The sequence below is a fragment of the Lepeophtheirus salmonis genome, chromosome Z, assembly GCF_016086655.4.
Source record: "Lepeophtheirus salmonis chromosome Z, UVic_Lsal_1.4, whole genome shotgun sequence".
NCBI lineage: Eukaryota > Metazoa > Arthropoda > Copepoda > Siphonostomatoida > Caligidae > Lepeophtheirus > Lepeophtheirus salmonis.
Genome location: NC_092584.1, coordinates 23,541,776 through 23,554,347, shown reverse-complemented (window position 1 = coordinate 23,554,347; position 12,572 = coordinate 23,541,776). Strand labels below are relative to the sequence as shown.

At 31.3% G+C, this 12,572-nt stretch overlaps 1 protein-coding gene across 1 annotated transcript; it reads right to left on the bottom strand.

The window, feature by feature from the left end:
- Window positions 1–3,467: 3,467 nt before the first annotated feature.
- Window positions 3,468–7,584, bottom strand: LOC121130269 (protein timeless). The gene is made up of 11 exons (XM_040726029.2): window positions 7,550–7,584; window positions 7,139–7,314; window positions 6,820–7,015; window positions 6,562–6,764; window positions 6,272–6,342; window positions 6,017–6,198; window positions 5,812–5,926; window positions 5,523–5,740; window positions 5,048–5,458; window positions 4,339–4,982; window positions 3,468–4,262 (listed from the first exon to the last, which is right to left on the bottom strand). The coding sequence occupies exons 1-11, from the start codon at window positions 7,582–7,584 to the stop codon at window positions 4,003–4,005; spliced, it is 2,511 nt and encodes an 836-aa protein (XP_040581963.2). The 3' UTR covers window positions 3,468–4,002.
- Between the last annotated feature and the right edge of the window lie 4,988 nt (window positions 7,585–12,572).

Here is a 12,572-nt window from a genome sequence, read left to right as displayed (position 1 = left end):
AAAAAAATGAAGATCGTGCTCCTTTTAATGTTCATTTCATTGGTCAGATGGAGTTGCACTGATTAAGTATAAGTAAAATTATCGTACTACACTTTCTCCATCTGACCACGGAATCTTCTCTGAAGTCCATATACATAAAGTATATTTTCTTCTTTAGGAACGACCGGGCGTGAACCGAGGCACATTGAGTTCAAGAAAATAAGTTCTCTTGAGCGTGTTATCCATTGAGCTACGTCCTTCCTTAAGTGGCAGCACTAGTTCAATATAGAAATTCAAGACAGAGCAGCCTTTGCAGTTACTTTCGTGATGAGTAGAGATGTAATTGCTAAGTATTTTCTCGGGTTTCTGGTGGCCAATCAGACTATAGTTATTTCTGTAAAATAAGAAATAAAATAAATATATATACAGCTTTTTATTTCTATCATTTAAAGCTACATATCCCAAAACAGAATCTCTAGTCACTACTTAGTTTCCTGAAAAAAAACAAAAAAACTCTGAAGAATTTCCATAAACCCAGTATGTTAAATATAATGAGTATTTTCAATGTCAAGTAATATTTTGCACCCTGTAATTAAACTGTATATATGCATCCCAAACGTTGTTGGTTAACATGCCAAAAAAAGACTATCACAATTACATAAATGCATACATCCTGAAAAACAATAACGACGTAATAAAATAGATACCCATGTGTAATCATGAAGTTAGATAAGCACATTTCTCTAATTATCTTTCTGTATCCATCAAGAACGACATAACTTTTCGTAAATTGCCAAAATCATAATAAAAAACCCTGGCACAAAGATTGAATTTAAACACCTTGATTCGACAAATTTATTTATAACTATGTAATATAGAAACATTAGGAAATTACCCTCAAATTAGGAATAGAATCCATCATTGACGATATCCACTTGCATCATTATGATTTATGAAGGGAGCTTATTATTGGTGGCTGAATTGATTTATAGATCCTATATAAATGGGTAATTTATACGAGCATTGGAGTAACTTTAATTTTGTTTATATATCTTTAACGTTGATGGTGTAGAATATTCGATACAACTTTGTTCCACAGGATGTTATTCAAGCATGTTGATATACAGACTAGATAGTATTGAGTTTGTCATTTTCAGTCAAAAAAAAAAAAGAAGAGTACTTCAGTTGTGTAAACATAGGTGTAAAAATGAATTTTTAAGTTAGCTGTCGCTGGATGTTTTACAAATTACAACAACAGAATTTTTATATATGATGGTAGAAAAATATTGAATTTATAGACAAAATTGACCATAAAATTTATCAAATTCAAAGAGCCTTCAAACTTTTTTAATTATATAAGATTAAACCCCGTTCTTGTTATACACCCAGCAGCTGTTTTTTTTTGTTTTTTTTACTTGTTACAAGTGCTATGACTGCGCTCTCAATTAGTTTAAGTTGAAGATGTATGTTTTCCTAAGGCATTGATTCTCTATCGGAGATTCTAGGATCCCGTTGTGATACTTGATGCATCATCAAGGGAACCACGTGAGATTAAATAAATAAAACATTTGGTTGACCATATGCCGCAAGGCATGATATATTTATTATCTAAATCGAGGAGTTTCACCCTTTTTTTTTTTGGTGATGTACCACTTGTAAAATATTTATTTAAGCCCTTAATAGCACAACGCATTTTGAGCTTCAATGACATGGGCGTCCGCTAAATGTTTTTAAAATTATTTTTTTTTGGTTTGGTTTTTGGAATTCTTTAGAAAAGAACGCCAAAAATGTATAATTTTTGTAAAAAAATTTCAAAAATATGCATAGTTGGGGATGATAATATTATCTATATTGATAATATTATCCTCCCAGCTATACATAGATCTACACAGAAATGAAATAATTAATAATCGTACAAAGTCGATACAAGAAGACAATTATAATTTTTTCAAATTTTGTTTGTGACCTTTTCGAATATGCTAGGAAGAAATATATAAATAATATGTCATCACCCTATTATTCACAATTGAATGGGTTATCTGAAGCTGCAGTGAAATCGCTGAAACAATTAGTGGCTAAAACATCGAAATCAGGGCATATCACATCGAATGAATTTGTGTTGGAATTAAAGAACACACACCGGGATCATGGGTTATCATACAATGATGATTTTCTATCTAAAAGGTCGGAACAATAAGGAAGAGATTGGAATGATATGTCTTATTCTTTTGAGGGAGAGAAGAAGTGAAGGTATGGATTAAATGAAATATTGCAAGTCAACGAAAGGCCAAAAGATCTCACAATGTTTGAGGTTGCAAATGAAGTTAGAGTACAGAATCATTGCTTGAAAAGATGGGATAGGATTGAATTGATTATCAAGAATGTCAAATGAAAGTATTCTAGTCAACAATCGACGAGATTTAAGAAGATTGGTTAGAAGATTGGAAGAATATTGACTTTTATTTGCATAAGTGTTATTTCTGTATTGTATTAAGTTATATTTAATAATTATCTTATCCCCCCGAAGGGAGATGAGTAGTAGTTATGTTATATGTATGTTTATATATATTATGTATATTTATGACATATAATAGCGACTAATTTTGTCTGATGGCGAACGATTCCTTCTTTTGAACGACTCTTTTTAGTAAACTACTGAACAGATTCAATTCTATCATAAGTGATTTGTTCCTTTATAACGTAATTTCCCCAAATATAAAAATATATCAACCAACCTCAATCAAATATTTATATCCACTTTGGCTTTTTTGTTAAGTTATTATGAAATATGAATACATTCAAGTATACTACAGTAATTCATTAGCTTGATACTTTCAGTGCACTATAATTCGCAGACACAAACAAACTGAATCATCAAAAGAACGAATTTTTAAAAGAACGAATCATCAAAAGAGCTGGATCTTTAAAAGAACTGATTCACAAAAAGATCAAAATTATAGACCAATAGCAATTAGTGAATTTGAGATATGAACATAGCCTCGTGCACATTAACTTTCTATGAACAATAAACATATAAAAAACACAATAAATTAAGTTTATAGATGACCTTGGTTCCATATTTTTAGATTATGAAGTTTGGGCCTAGAAATATTGTGAATAAGAATAAGTAAATATCCAGGAAGACCTAATTAAATATATTTTTACTTTCCACAGTTGGCAATTTGTTTGTGGACATGTGCAAATTTCCCCCTGTGAGGTTACATCATGGCAAAGCAAGTTTTTATATAAATAGTTAGTAGATGATCAATTGACCAGTCCCTTGGTATCCTAGGGAAACGTGTACTTCTATCTAGGAGTAGATAGATCCCAATTTTCTTGAGAAGCATTAAGAATTTTTTTTTTTTTGTAGTCCCAATTCGAGGTTTATGCTCCAAGAAACCATGGGAATACCCTCATTACAAACTAAACAGATAAAAAATAAATATGACACATGGTCTCATTTTTCATCAAATAAGTTCATCAATGAATACTTACACAATGAGTAGTAAGCACTGGGCTCTAAAACTCCTTTATTCCATTTGACCAAACTTTTGGATCTTTCATGATTTTTGACAAGTATAACATTTATAATCTCCTCTTGAAGCCAATGGATAGATATCCTTTCCCCCGAAATCAATGATAAATCATTGAAACCTTCAATTTCGTCTATATATACTTTTTTTTTGAGGATCATGAGAAAAAAACTCCATGTTTTCATCCGCGATAGGCGAATTATCTTGGCTATTCTCTGATTCTCCTTTTTGTAAACCAAGGTCAGCAATAAGAGACCGTGATGCACTCTTGTTCAAAATTATAGACAAATAACATTTAGTGAATATAAGATATTAACATAGCCTTGTGCACATTAACTTTCCATGAAAAATAAGCTTAAACAAAAAAAAGAATAAATTAAGTTTATAGTTGATCTTCGTTCGCTAATAATTCTATATTTTCAAGTTTGGGCCTAGAAATAGAATGAATAAAAATGTGTTAATATCCAGGAAGACACAAGTCAAAATAATATTACTTTGCAAACTTTGCAATTTGTTTGTTGGCATGTGCCAATTTCTCCTCTGAGGTTACATCCTCACTAGAATCAAGTTTTTTATGAATAGTTAGCAGATGATCAATTGACCAGTCCTTTGGTATCCTAGGGAAACGTGTACTTCTGTCTCTGGGTAGATAGATCCCAATTTTCTTGAGAAGCATTAAGAAATAATTCTTTTGTAATCCCAATTCGAGGTTTATGTTCCAAGGTACCATTGGAATGCTCTCATTACAAACTAAACAGATAAAAAATAAATATGACACATGTTCTTTTTTTTCAACAAAAAGTTTAGGTCATCAAAAAATACTTACACAATGAGTAGTAAGGAATGGGCTCTAAAACTCCTCTTTTCCATTTGACAGAACTTTTGGATTTTTCATGAGCTTTGACAAGTATAACATTTATAATCTCCTCTTGAAGCCAATGGATAAGATATCCTTTCCCCTGAATCAATAATAAATCCTTGAGACCTTTAATTTCTTCCACATATACTTTTTCTGAGGATGGTGTAGAAGAATCCCATATTTTCGAATTATCATGACCACTCTCAGACTCTCCTCTTTTTGAGTCAAGCTCAGCAATAAAACATCGTGTTGCATCGCTTGATGTATAGTTTTTAGCCAAAGTCGGCTTTACTTCAGCTATTTCGATATATAGAGATATATTTCTTAGAAAACGGGGAGGTTCGTTGATTGGATCCTCTGGTATGGTATTCATACACCTCGCTGACACATATTCAATTAAATCTGACCAATTATCCCCGACAAAGAGATCCCTTTCCAATACATCGGAGAATATATTAAGAATTTGAGGTATAAAAAGAGCTTCAGGTGCATTTAAATCAACGGAAACATAGTTCATGATTTTAAAAATAGCTTCATTTAATGAGACTGTATTGCTTTCAAATGTTTCTAGGCAATAACCATATTGTCTCATGACCTCTACCGTGGCAAATCTGTTATTTAAAAACATGCAGTTTTTAATTACACACTACATTCATAATTAAGTAGCTATACTCACTGATCCAAGTGTTCATTTATAAATTTGTCAGATGACTCAACTTTTTCAAACATTACAAGTAGCTTATGGTTGCATAAAATGACATCACTGAGGAAGTACCTTGTCTGATAAGAGGAATTGAATTTCCAAATCAATAGAAGATGAAATTGTCTCAAATTGTTCATTTCCATAAGTAACAAAATGATTCTATGTATTTTAAAACGGATTTCAGTGTTATATGCATTATGTTCCATCAAATTAATGGTTATTAAAATCTGCTTTATTGCAGAAACAACCAGATGAAGACGACGCCCTTGCGTTTTGACAACAATATCATTATGCATATGCGAATATGAATCAATCTCAAGATTTTCAAATGTTTGTAAGCCTTGAAATACAATATAGGACATGATCTCTGGAGAAAACACTGGTCTGAAAGGAAATGTAAATAACGCCAAGCTATCAAGCTTAAAAGGTCATTGAAAAAAGTACATACTCAATCACTGGTAATTCAACTTCCAAAGAATCTACAAATCTCATAAAGAAAGTTATTAACCATAAGAAACGAGAATTCATGTTTGCAAATGTGGACGACGGTTTTTCAGTCATTAATTTTAATCTTAAATTTTCAATGAGATTTCCATAGCCACGCATAATGAAACAAATAGTAAACTCTGTTAAAAGTCTTGAGACATCGTCATCATCAACAGTTGACTAAGAACAGACAAAATAATTTATACAAGTTATTAAAAACACAAACGAGGGCTCAATGAATATTGACTAACCTGTTCTCTGCGTTTCTTCATTGAATTATACACTATTTTCAAGATCTTATTCCTTCGAATTTCCCGCTTTTCTGAAGCTGATACATGAGGTCCAATAGGGATTCTTATACTTACACTTGTACAAGAAAATATTTTGATAATCAATAATAACTAAGCCCACATATTTTGACAAAAAAAAAAGAAACAAGGATGAATTTCATTATACCTTTGATCATTGTCATTGGATGATGACTCGGTTGAGACTTCGGGGTCCATTTTAGTATCTCCAGGGAGAGTTGTTATCCAATTATTAACCATTTCTTTAACAGTCTCTTCTAATTCGGTGCTGGATGTTTTATTCATTGAGTTTGAGGATTTGTTATGACCACACAGCCTTTTACTTGGAGGCTATTAATCATTGGATGATATATTGAAAATTTTGTTGTTTTTTCTAGCTATAAAAATATGAGTAACCACTTACTTCATTTGAGTCAGAGCTAGAGGACTGACGAGCCATGGCGTCATCATTGTACTCCATTAGGTTATTCGCATCTATTTTTGAATAAATACAATTATGTAGGGTAATTCATAGAACTTATATGTTAGGATCAGGGTCTATTTTAGAGTGAGCGGAGTTTGGGGCCAAGATAAATGTGCGGGGTTCCTTTCTTTTCTTCCATTTTGAGAATTGTATTTTATATTAAAAAGCAAAGCATGACAGTATTTATGAAAAAAGTAAGTCATTTTTGTTTTATAATAATTTTGTTTTACTTCCGTTATTCTCTTCAGTATTACTGTCGGAAGAGTCCTCGTTCATTGAAATATCTTGTTGCGAAGAAGACAAATTACTCTCATTGTCATCTGTGCTGTCATCCAAATCAGGATTTTCCATCATCTCTCTAAGAATGCTTTCTAGTTGATTCCTACTTTGATCCATGAATATCAAAGTAATGACCTCCAAAATTAGAGTACTCCTGTTATAAAGTAAAAATATGGTTCATACTGAATACTAAATCTTTGAATGCCTACCATTGATTTGAGAGAGTGTCTTCTTCAATAGCTAATAAAATGAACTTATCTAGATCCGCAGCGAAAAAGTTCCAAATTATTTGATTCTGACGTTGACTTCGGGAGGATGAAACTGTTGTTGTGGAATGGGAGATGGATGAAACGGATTGAGCAGATATAGCATTTGAAGGCTCTGGTATACTCAAAATATTAGCAACTAATCGAAATATATGTTCGATTATATTTGACTCATTTGTGATAAATGACAAATCCTATGAATAGAAATTAGAAACTTGTATTGATACCCATCAAAGTTATAATTTATCTATAAAGTGCGTACCTTCTTTAGAATGTAATGAGCAGGGGGTATTATTTTGTTTAGTAAAGACTGTTCGTGAACCTATTTTTAACTTCATCCAAAAGTGTATCAATTCATGTCGATAATGATTAGATTCGTTGGAATTAATGAAGACATCAACGTAGTCCTCAATTGGTTTTGTGAGCTCAGATAATACTCTATCAATTGGAAAAATATTGTGTAAAAATGTGTGCTTGTAAATATATCAAATGATTCTAACGTCGATTTTAATGACTTTTTTAAGCATATTTTATTCAGGCTAAAGTAAAAATTTGTTTTTTAAATTCTTTCAATCTTTTTCATTTTAATTAAATAGGAATTCATGAACTTAACAACGCGCTCGGTAGAAATTAATATCGTAAACTCAATGAGCTGGGCAGTCTGCATATTTACTTCAAAGAATGTCGGTAATCTTCCAATTGGACCATTCTGCGATGATCAAATCTAATATCTGTTGTCAAATATGTCTTTGCATCGACATTTTTTCTCCGATTGGAAGATGTGTTGCATAAAGATGGGATGAGTGTAAAAAAAAAAATAATAACTAACTTCACCGATTAGAAAAGGAAAAACGGTTGGTGGGCTGTTAACATATATATCATTTAAAGCGGAGATCCTAGTAAATTCAGTCCCACTAATGAACTTTAGAAATTTTCATAAATAAGCGTTTAATTTAAACTTTAAAGAAGGACCTATAAATATATGCTACCCTCTAATATAAATATGGGGCTATTTTTTTGGTATAATTTTCATCTGTACATGAATTTTATTATGCTCAAAAAAGTGGAGGATTTAATATATGAAATAAAATGGAATTTAAATTTCTTGTTTTCATAATAGTAAAAAAAAAAAAAAAAATGTTAGCCCTACTCACTTTATCATAGCTTCATACAGAAATAGATTCTCTTCAATATGTGCATTGATGACAGGAATGATATCTGTATCCATAGAGTTTCTAAACATGATCATTTGTCTAGTTTTTTTACTTGACTCAGAGTCACAAAGTTTCTTGAATATGTTTCCTAATTTCTCTTGTGCATCATCTGACAAATGATATTTGTCTCCAATGAAGCAGCCCAAATCCAGGACTTCCATGTCACTGGAAGGAGAAACAACTAGCCAGTCCATCTGAAATCGAGTTAAAAATTTGTCATTCACTTTGAATAAAAAATAATATAGGAAAAGCTCGAACAGTATTGGCAACTTTTTTTACATGACAGCTTAAAATATTGTGATTGGTGGGAATATTGATTTTGACTTGTCTCCAAATCATGTCAAACATCAAAGATTTTTTTATGGAAGTCAAAAACCAGGTTGTCTGGTTTCAATCCTTCTTTATTACTTTCCAGCCTAAATATACTTAATTTAAAAACATTTTGGAATCCAAACTTATTATTCATTAAAAAAATCCGACAGGAAATTGAAAATTAAACTGACCTTTGGTTTTTACTGGAAATCTTTGAAATTGTACCATAAGATTTATTATTTACTTTTAGCGAGAGGAAAAAATAAAATTCTTCTTTTTACTTAATTTTGTATGATTTGACACGTATTTTAAGAATTGTATTCAATCTAACTTAATAAGTAATTTAGTTTGAATGCTGCAATGTTTCTTATCAATTGTTTTTACATTTAACTTTCATCTATATAGTTATTTAATCTCGAAATATGCCTTTGAATTGTAATTATACTCTAAAAACTTGATTAAAATAAAAAAGTTTTAAAGGGCAACCCGATTGCAGTTGAAGGTTTTAATATCGTATTTTTGTGTTTTACGGCTTTAAGTACAATAATATAGTAGGCTGTTGGATAGTAATATATGCATCTATGAGATGAGTCGTCAGAGAACTACAATTCAGAATAGAAAAGTTCTTTTAGGGGATTTTTGATCAAAAGTAATCATAAAAAAGTGCTCAGAGCTGAAATTTTATTTTTAAATTTCTTAATAATAGGTTATTTAATATATCAAATGTTATTCCAATCGGATGAAGAAAAAAGTGTATATTTTCCATAGAATGACTCATGTGTATACCATACTTATGTATTTAAAAATAAAACAGTGGATATGTTAAAAGATAACCATGTATTTAAATGTTTTACAACGATTTTGACGAGATAAATTATTGTTTTTCGGTTTATAAAAAAAAAACGACCTTTGGATGATCCAACGAAACAAATTATTTAAGTAAATGCAATGTATATTATATACAACAATCAAACGCTTTGGATGTCGAAACAATACTGTTTTTGATAATAAAAAAGGTTTACTTATTTGAAGAGAGTGTGTGAGTCTTCTCTTATGGTTTGTGATATACCCTCGGCTTTTCTATTCTTGCTTTCTCATTTATTCTTATTTTCAGGCGGGGAGAATTCAAAATTTATTTTACTCTTTGTTCGAATCCTTTGATAGTTAATTCTTTAACTGTTCTCATTTGTTCTGAATTTAAAAAAATAAACATTCTATAATTTCAAAGACTTAACTTCAATTCTTTATCCATAAGTAGTCTTAGATTGGCCGTAAGACTAATTTGCTCATTAGTGTACCCTACAACTTTACAACAGGAAATAAAACGCGACCGTTAACCTGAGGAAATAGTATCATCAGTATCCCCCCGCAAGATGTCGCTTTTCCTAGGAAGTCATTTATTTATTTATACTGAAGACGATCAAACATATTTTATGTTTATCATAGTATATTTAATATTCATATTGATATTCTAGTCTTTAGAAAGTTATATTGAGTTAATTAGGTATTGAACTTTTTAATTACAAATTAATTATGTCAGATGATAAGAATAATGTATTCGGGTCTTTGGATAATGCTTTGGTGTGTAAGCTCTGCGACTTGTCCTTCAAGGGAGTGGAGGATCTTTTGATGATGCGAATACTCATTTTAAAGGGAACGAAAATAATGCCCCTTATAAACCATCAATCAGATTGGCATCTTAGAGTCTGAGTTACTTAAAATGATGGTCAAATTGAAGAAATTAATACTGAAGCATCAATGTCAGGGCTTGGCATCTATTTTTCGGATAGGAGGTTCGAAAAAGGAGAATTGTCTCTAAAGGAAGGGAAACTACACATCGATATGCCGAAAGGCATAACTTTTGCGGAAATTATTCGCTAATGTATTAGTCCCATCCTTAAAGATTAGAAGGGTTTACATACTGTGATGAAATCAGGTTAGCCGAAGGCACCGTTTCAGCATCGCTATTCCAGAGTGAGTAGTTTCAATGTTGTTCTAAATATGATTTATTAAGTCCCCAATTCGGTAATTTCTTGTCTTACTGGGTAGTCTCAATCATTTGGGAGCAAACTAATATAGTAAAGGTGTTGAACAAACAGCCGAAGGCCGTATCAGGCACCTTAGAGCTTTGGTACGGTCCAGGAGATAAATCTGTATTGTTTAAATAAATGTGGGAATTCACTGTAGTTTTCTTTAGAATCTGGGATTTATATATTGTTCGCAAGGAATGCAATGCTTTAGTAGTCGTAGACAACATGAAATCAAAGCTTTGACGAAACTAACACCACTAGGTAGTATCATTGAGCACTGTTGGGGATAATTGCATAATTATTTTTCCTTTATCCTTTTGCCCTGATCAGTCTGTGTCAAAAAGTGAAAAGTACACATAGTCTAAGATTTCTGAAAGAAAAATAGGGATTTCAATGTGTTCAAAGAGGGTAATGGAAACCCCATTGCTCGGTAGGCTATTAGTTAGCTGTTTCGAGGCTTAAAGAATACAATATTTGGCGAAATTTGTAATGATTTACTGGCGAGCCACTTAAAATCAAATTAAGCTTAAATTGACTCAAATGTCCCTCTTATAATAGGAGCTTGCACACATGTGACCGTATAATGTTTTCATATGAATTCAAAATACTAATTAAATAGTCATGAACAAGATCATTTATGTTAATAAAAACTAAAAAGAACCCACCATTAATAGTAACCCACTCTCAAAATAAATTTAAATTTTCAATTGTCGATATATTGTTTCAATTATTTCAGATTATCATTAGTTTTATATGTGGTAAGTGGATTTTTCATAAGAAGATCCTCTCTGATGGCGATACATGTTTGAAGAGCAAATAAAAGATTTAATAAATAACTTGAAAAGAAGGAACACAAATTAAAAATAATACGAATACTTTATTTCTGTTAATTTTTTGATGGAACATATATATCCTTCATCGGAGATAAACTCTAGAAACTTAATAAATTCCTCATTCAATAACGACCTCTTCTGTAGTCTCCTCTTGAAAGTTCCATCAATATCTGTAACCTGTAGTCCGGGATACATTCCCCCACTTTTCTGTATAAAAAAAATGAGCATTCTCTTTGCAGACCAGTATTGAGCTGTCCCAACTTCCGACTTATCCTCATGTATTCCCCTCCATTTCCGGAGATACCCTAACAAATTATTGTATAAAGGATTTAAAGATGGAGCCTTGAAGTTGAAGCCTTCAGGCAAACAACAACCCGAATTCATTCTCCTGAAGGACCTCCTGTTGAATTTTAGAATGGAACTACACCAAAACATGGACACCATGGAGACTAATATTCAATTAAGTGTCATTTCGATTGTGGGAAGCAAAGCCATAGAGTACGAAGGAGTTGACTATCAGAGTTCTTCTCTGTAATTAATCATAATATGGTCAAAAGCTCATCCGCTCCCTTAAAGGAGAAGTTTGACGAATTGTCAAAGCAGAACATTCTCGAAAGACTCCCATACATTCATCTAATCTTGTCAAATAATTTATCTCTAAAATACCCTAAACCATAGTTAATAGTTATTTATTAATACTATAATTAGTAAAATAAATATATTCTAGTTTCTACTGACACTTGTGATTCAAATCTAGATATATTTTTTTAATTAATAGAGGAATATATTCTAGTTTATAGCTAGAGTTGTTATTTTCTTGAAGGAAATAAAAAAATACTGCCTTTGACCAACAAAAAAAAAGAAGTAAATTCTGACAAAGAAATTTTTCACGTGTTTATTTTTTTCGACCTTCGATTTATGCCAAATATATCCCATTTCCCAATTAATTTTTCTCATCCAGTAGTACATGTAAGTACAATGTGCTCAAGTAAAAAGGCATCATGCATTAAAACTTGAATTAATTCCAAACAAATTAACTTACGGCAATAAAAGACATATTGTTTGTTTCTTTTATGGCATACAAATTTCGTATGCCAGGAATCCCGTGAAAGACATGGTCCTCAAGAAGTACGTCCTCCGAAAATACCATATCATAACATAAAGAGTGTAGCCTCGTCCAAAAATTAAGGATTTCTTACTTTTTACTAGAAAATTTAATATTTGAAATTTATTTTCAAAGTATTTTCCAAAAAAAAAACATTTTTTGTGAAGAGCTGTGGATTTTTTTTTTTTTTTTTTTTTTTTTT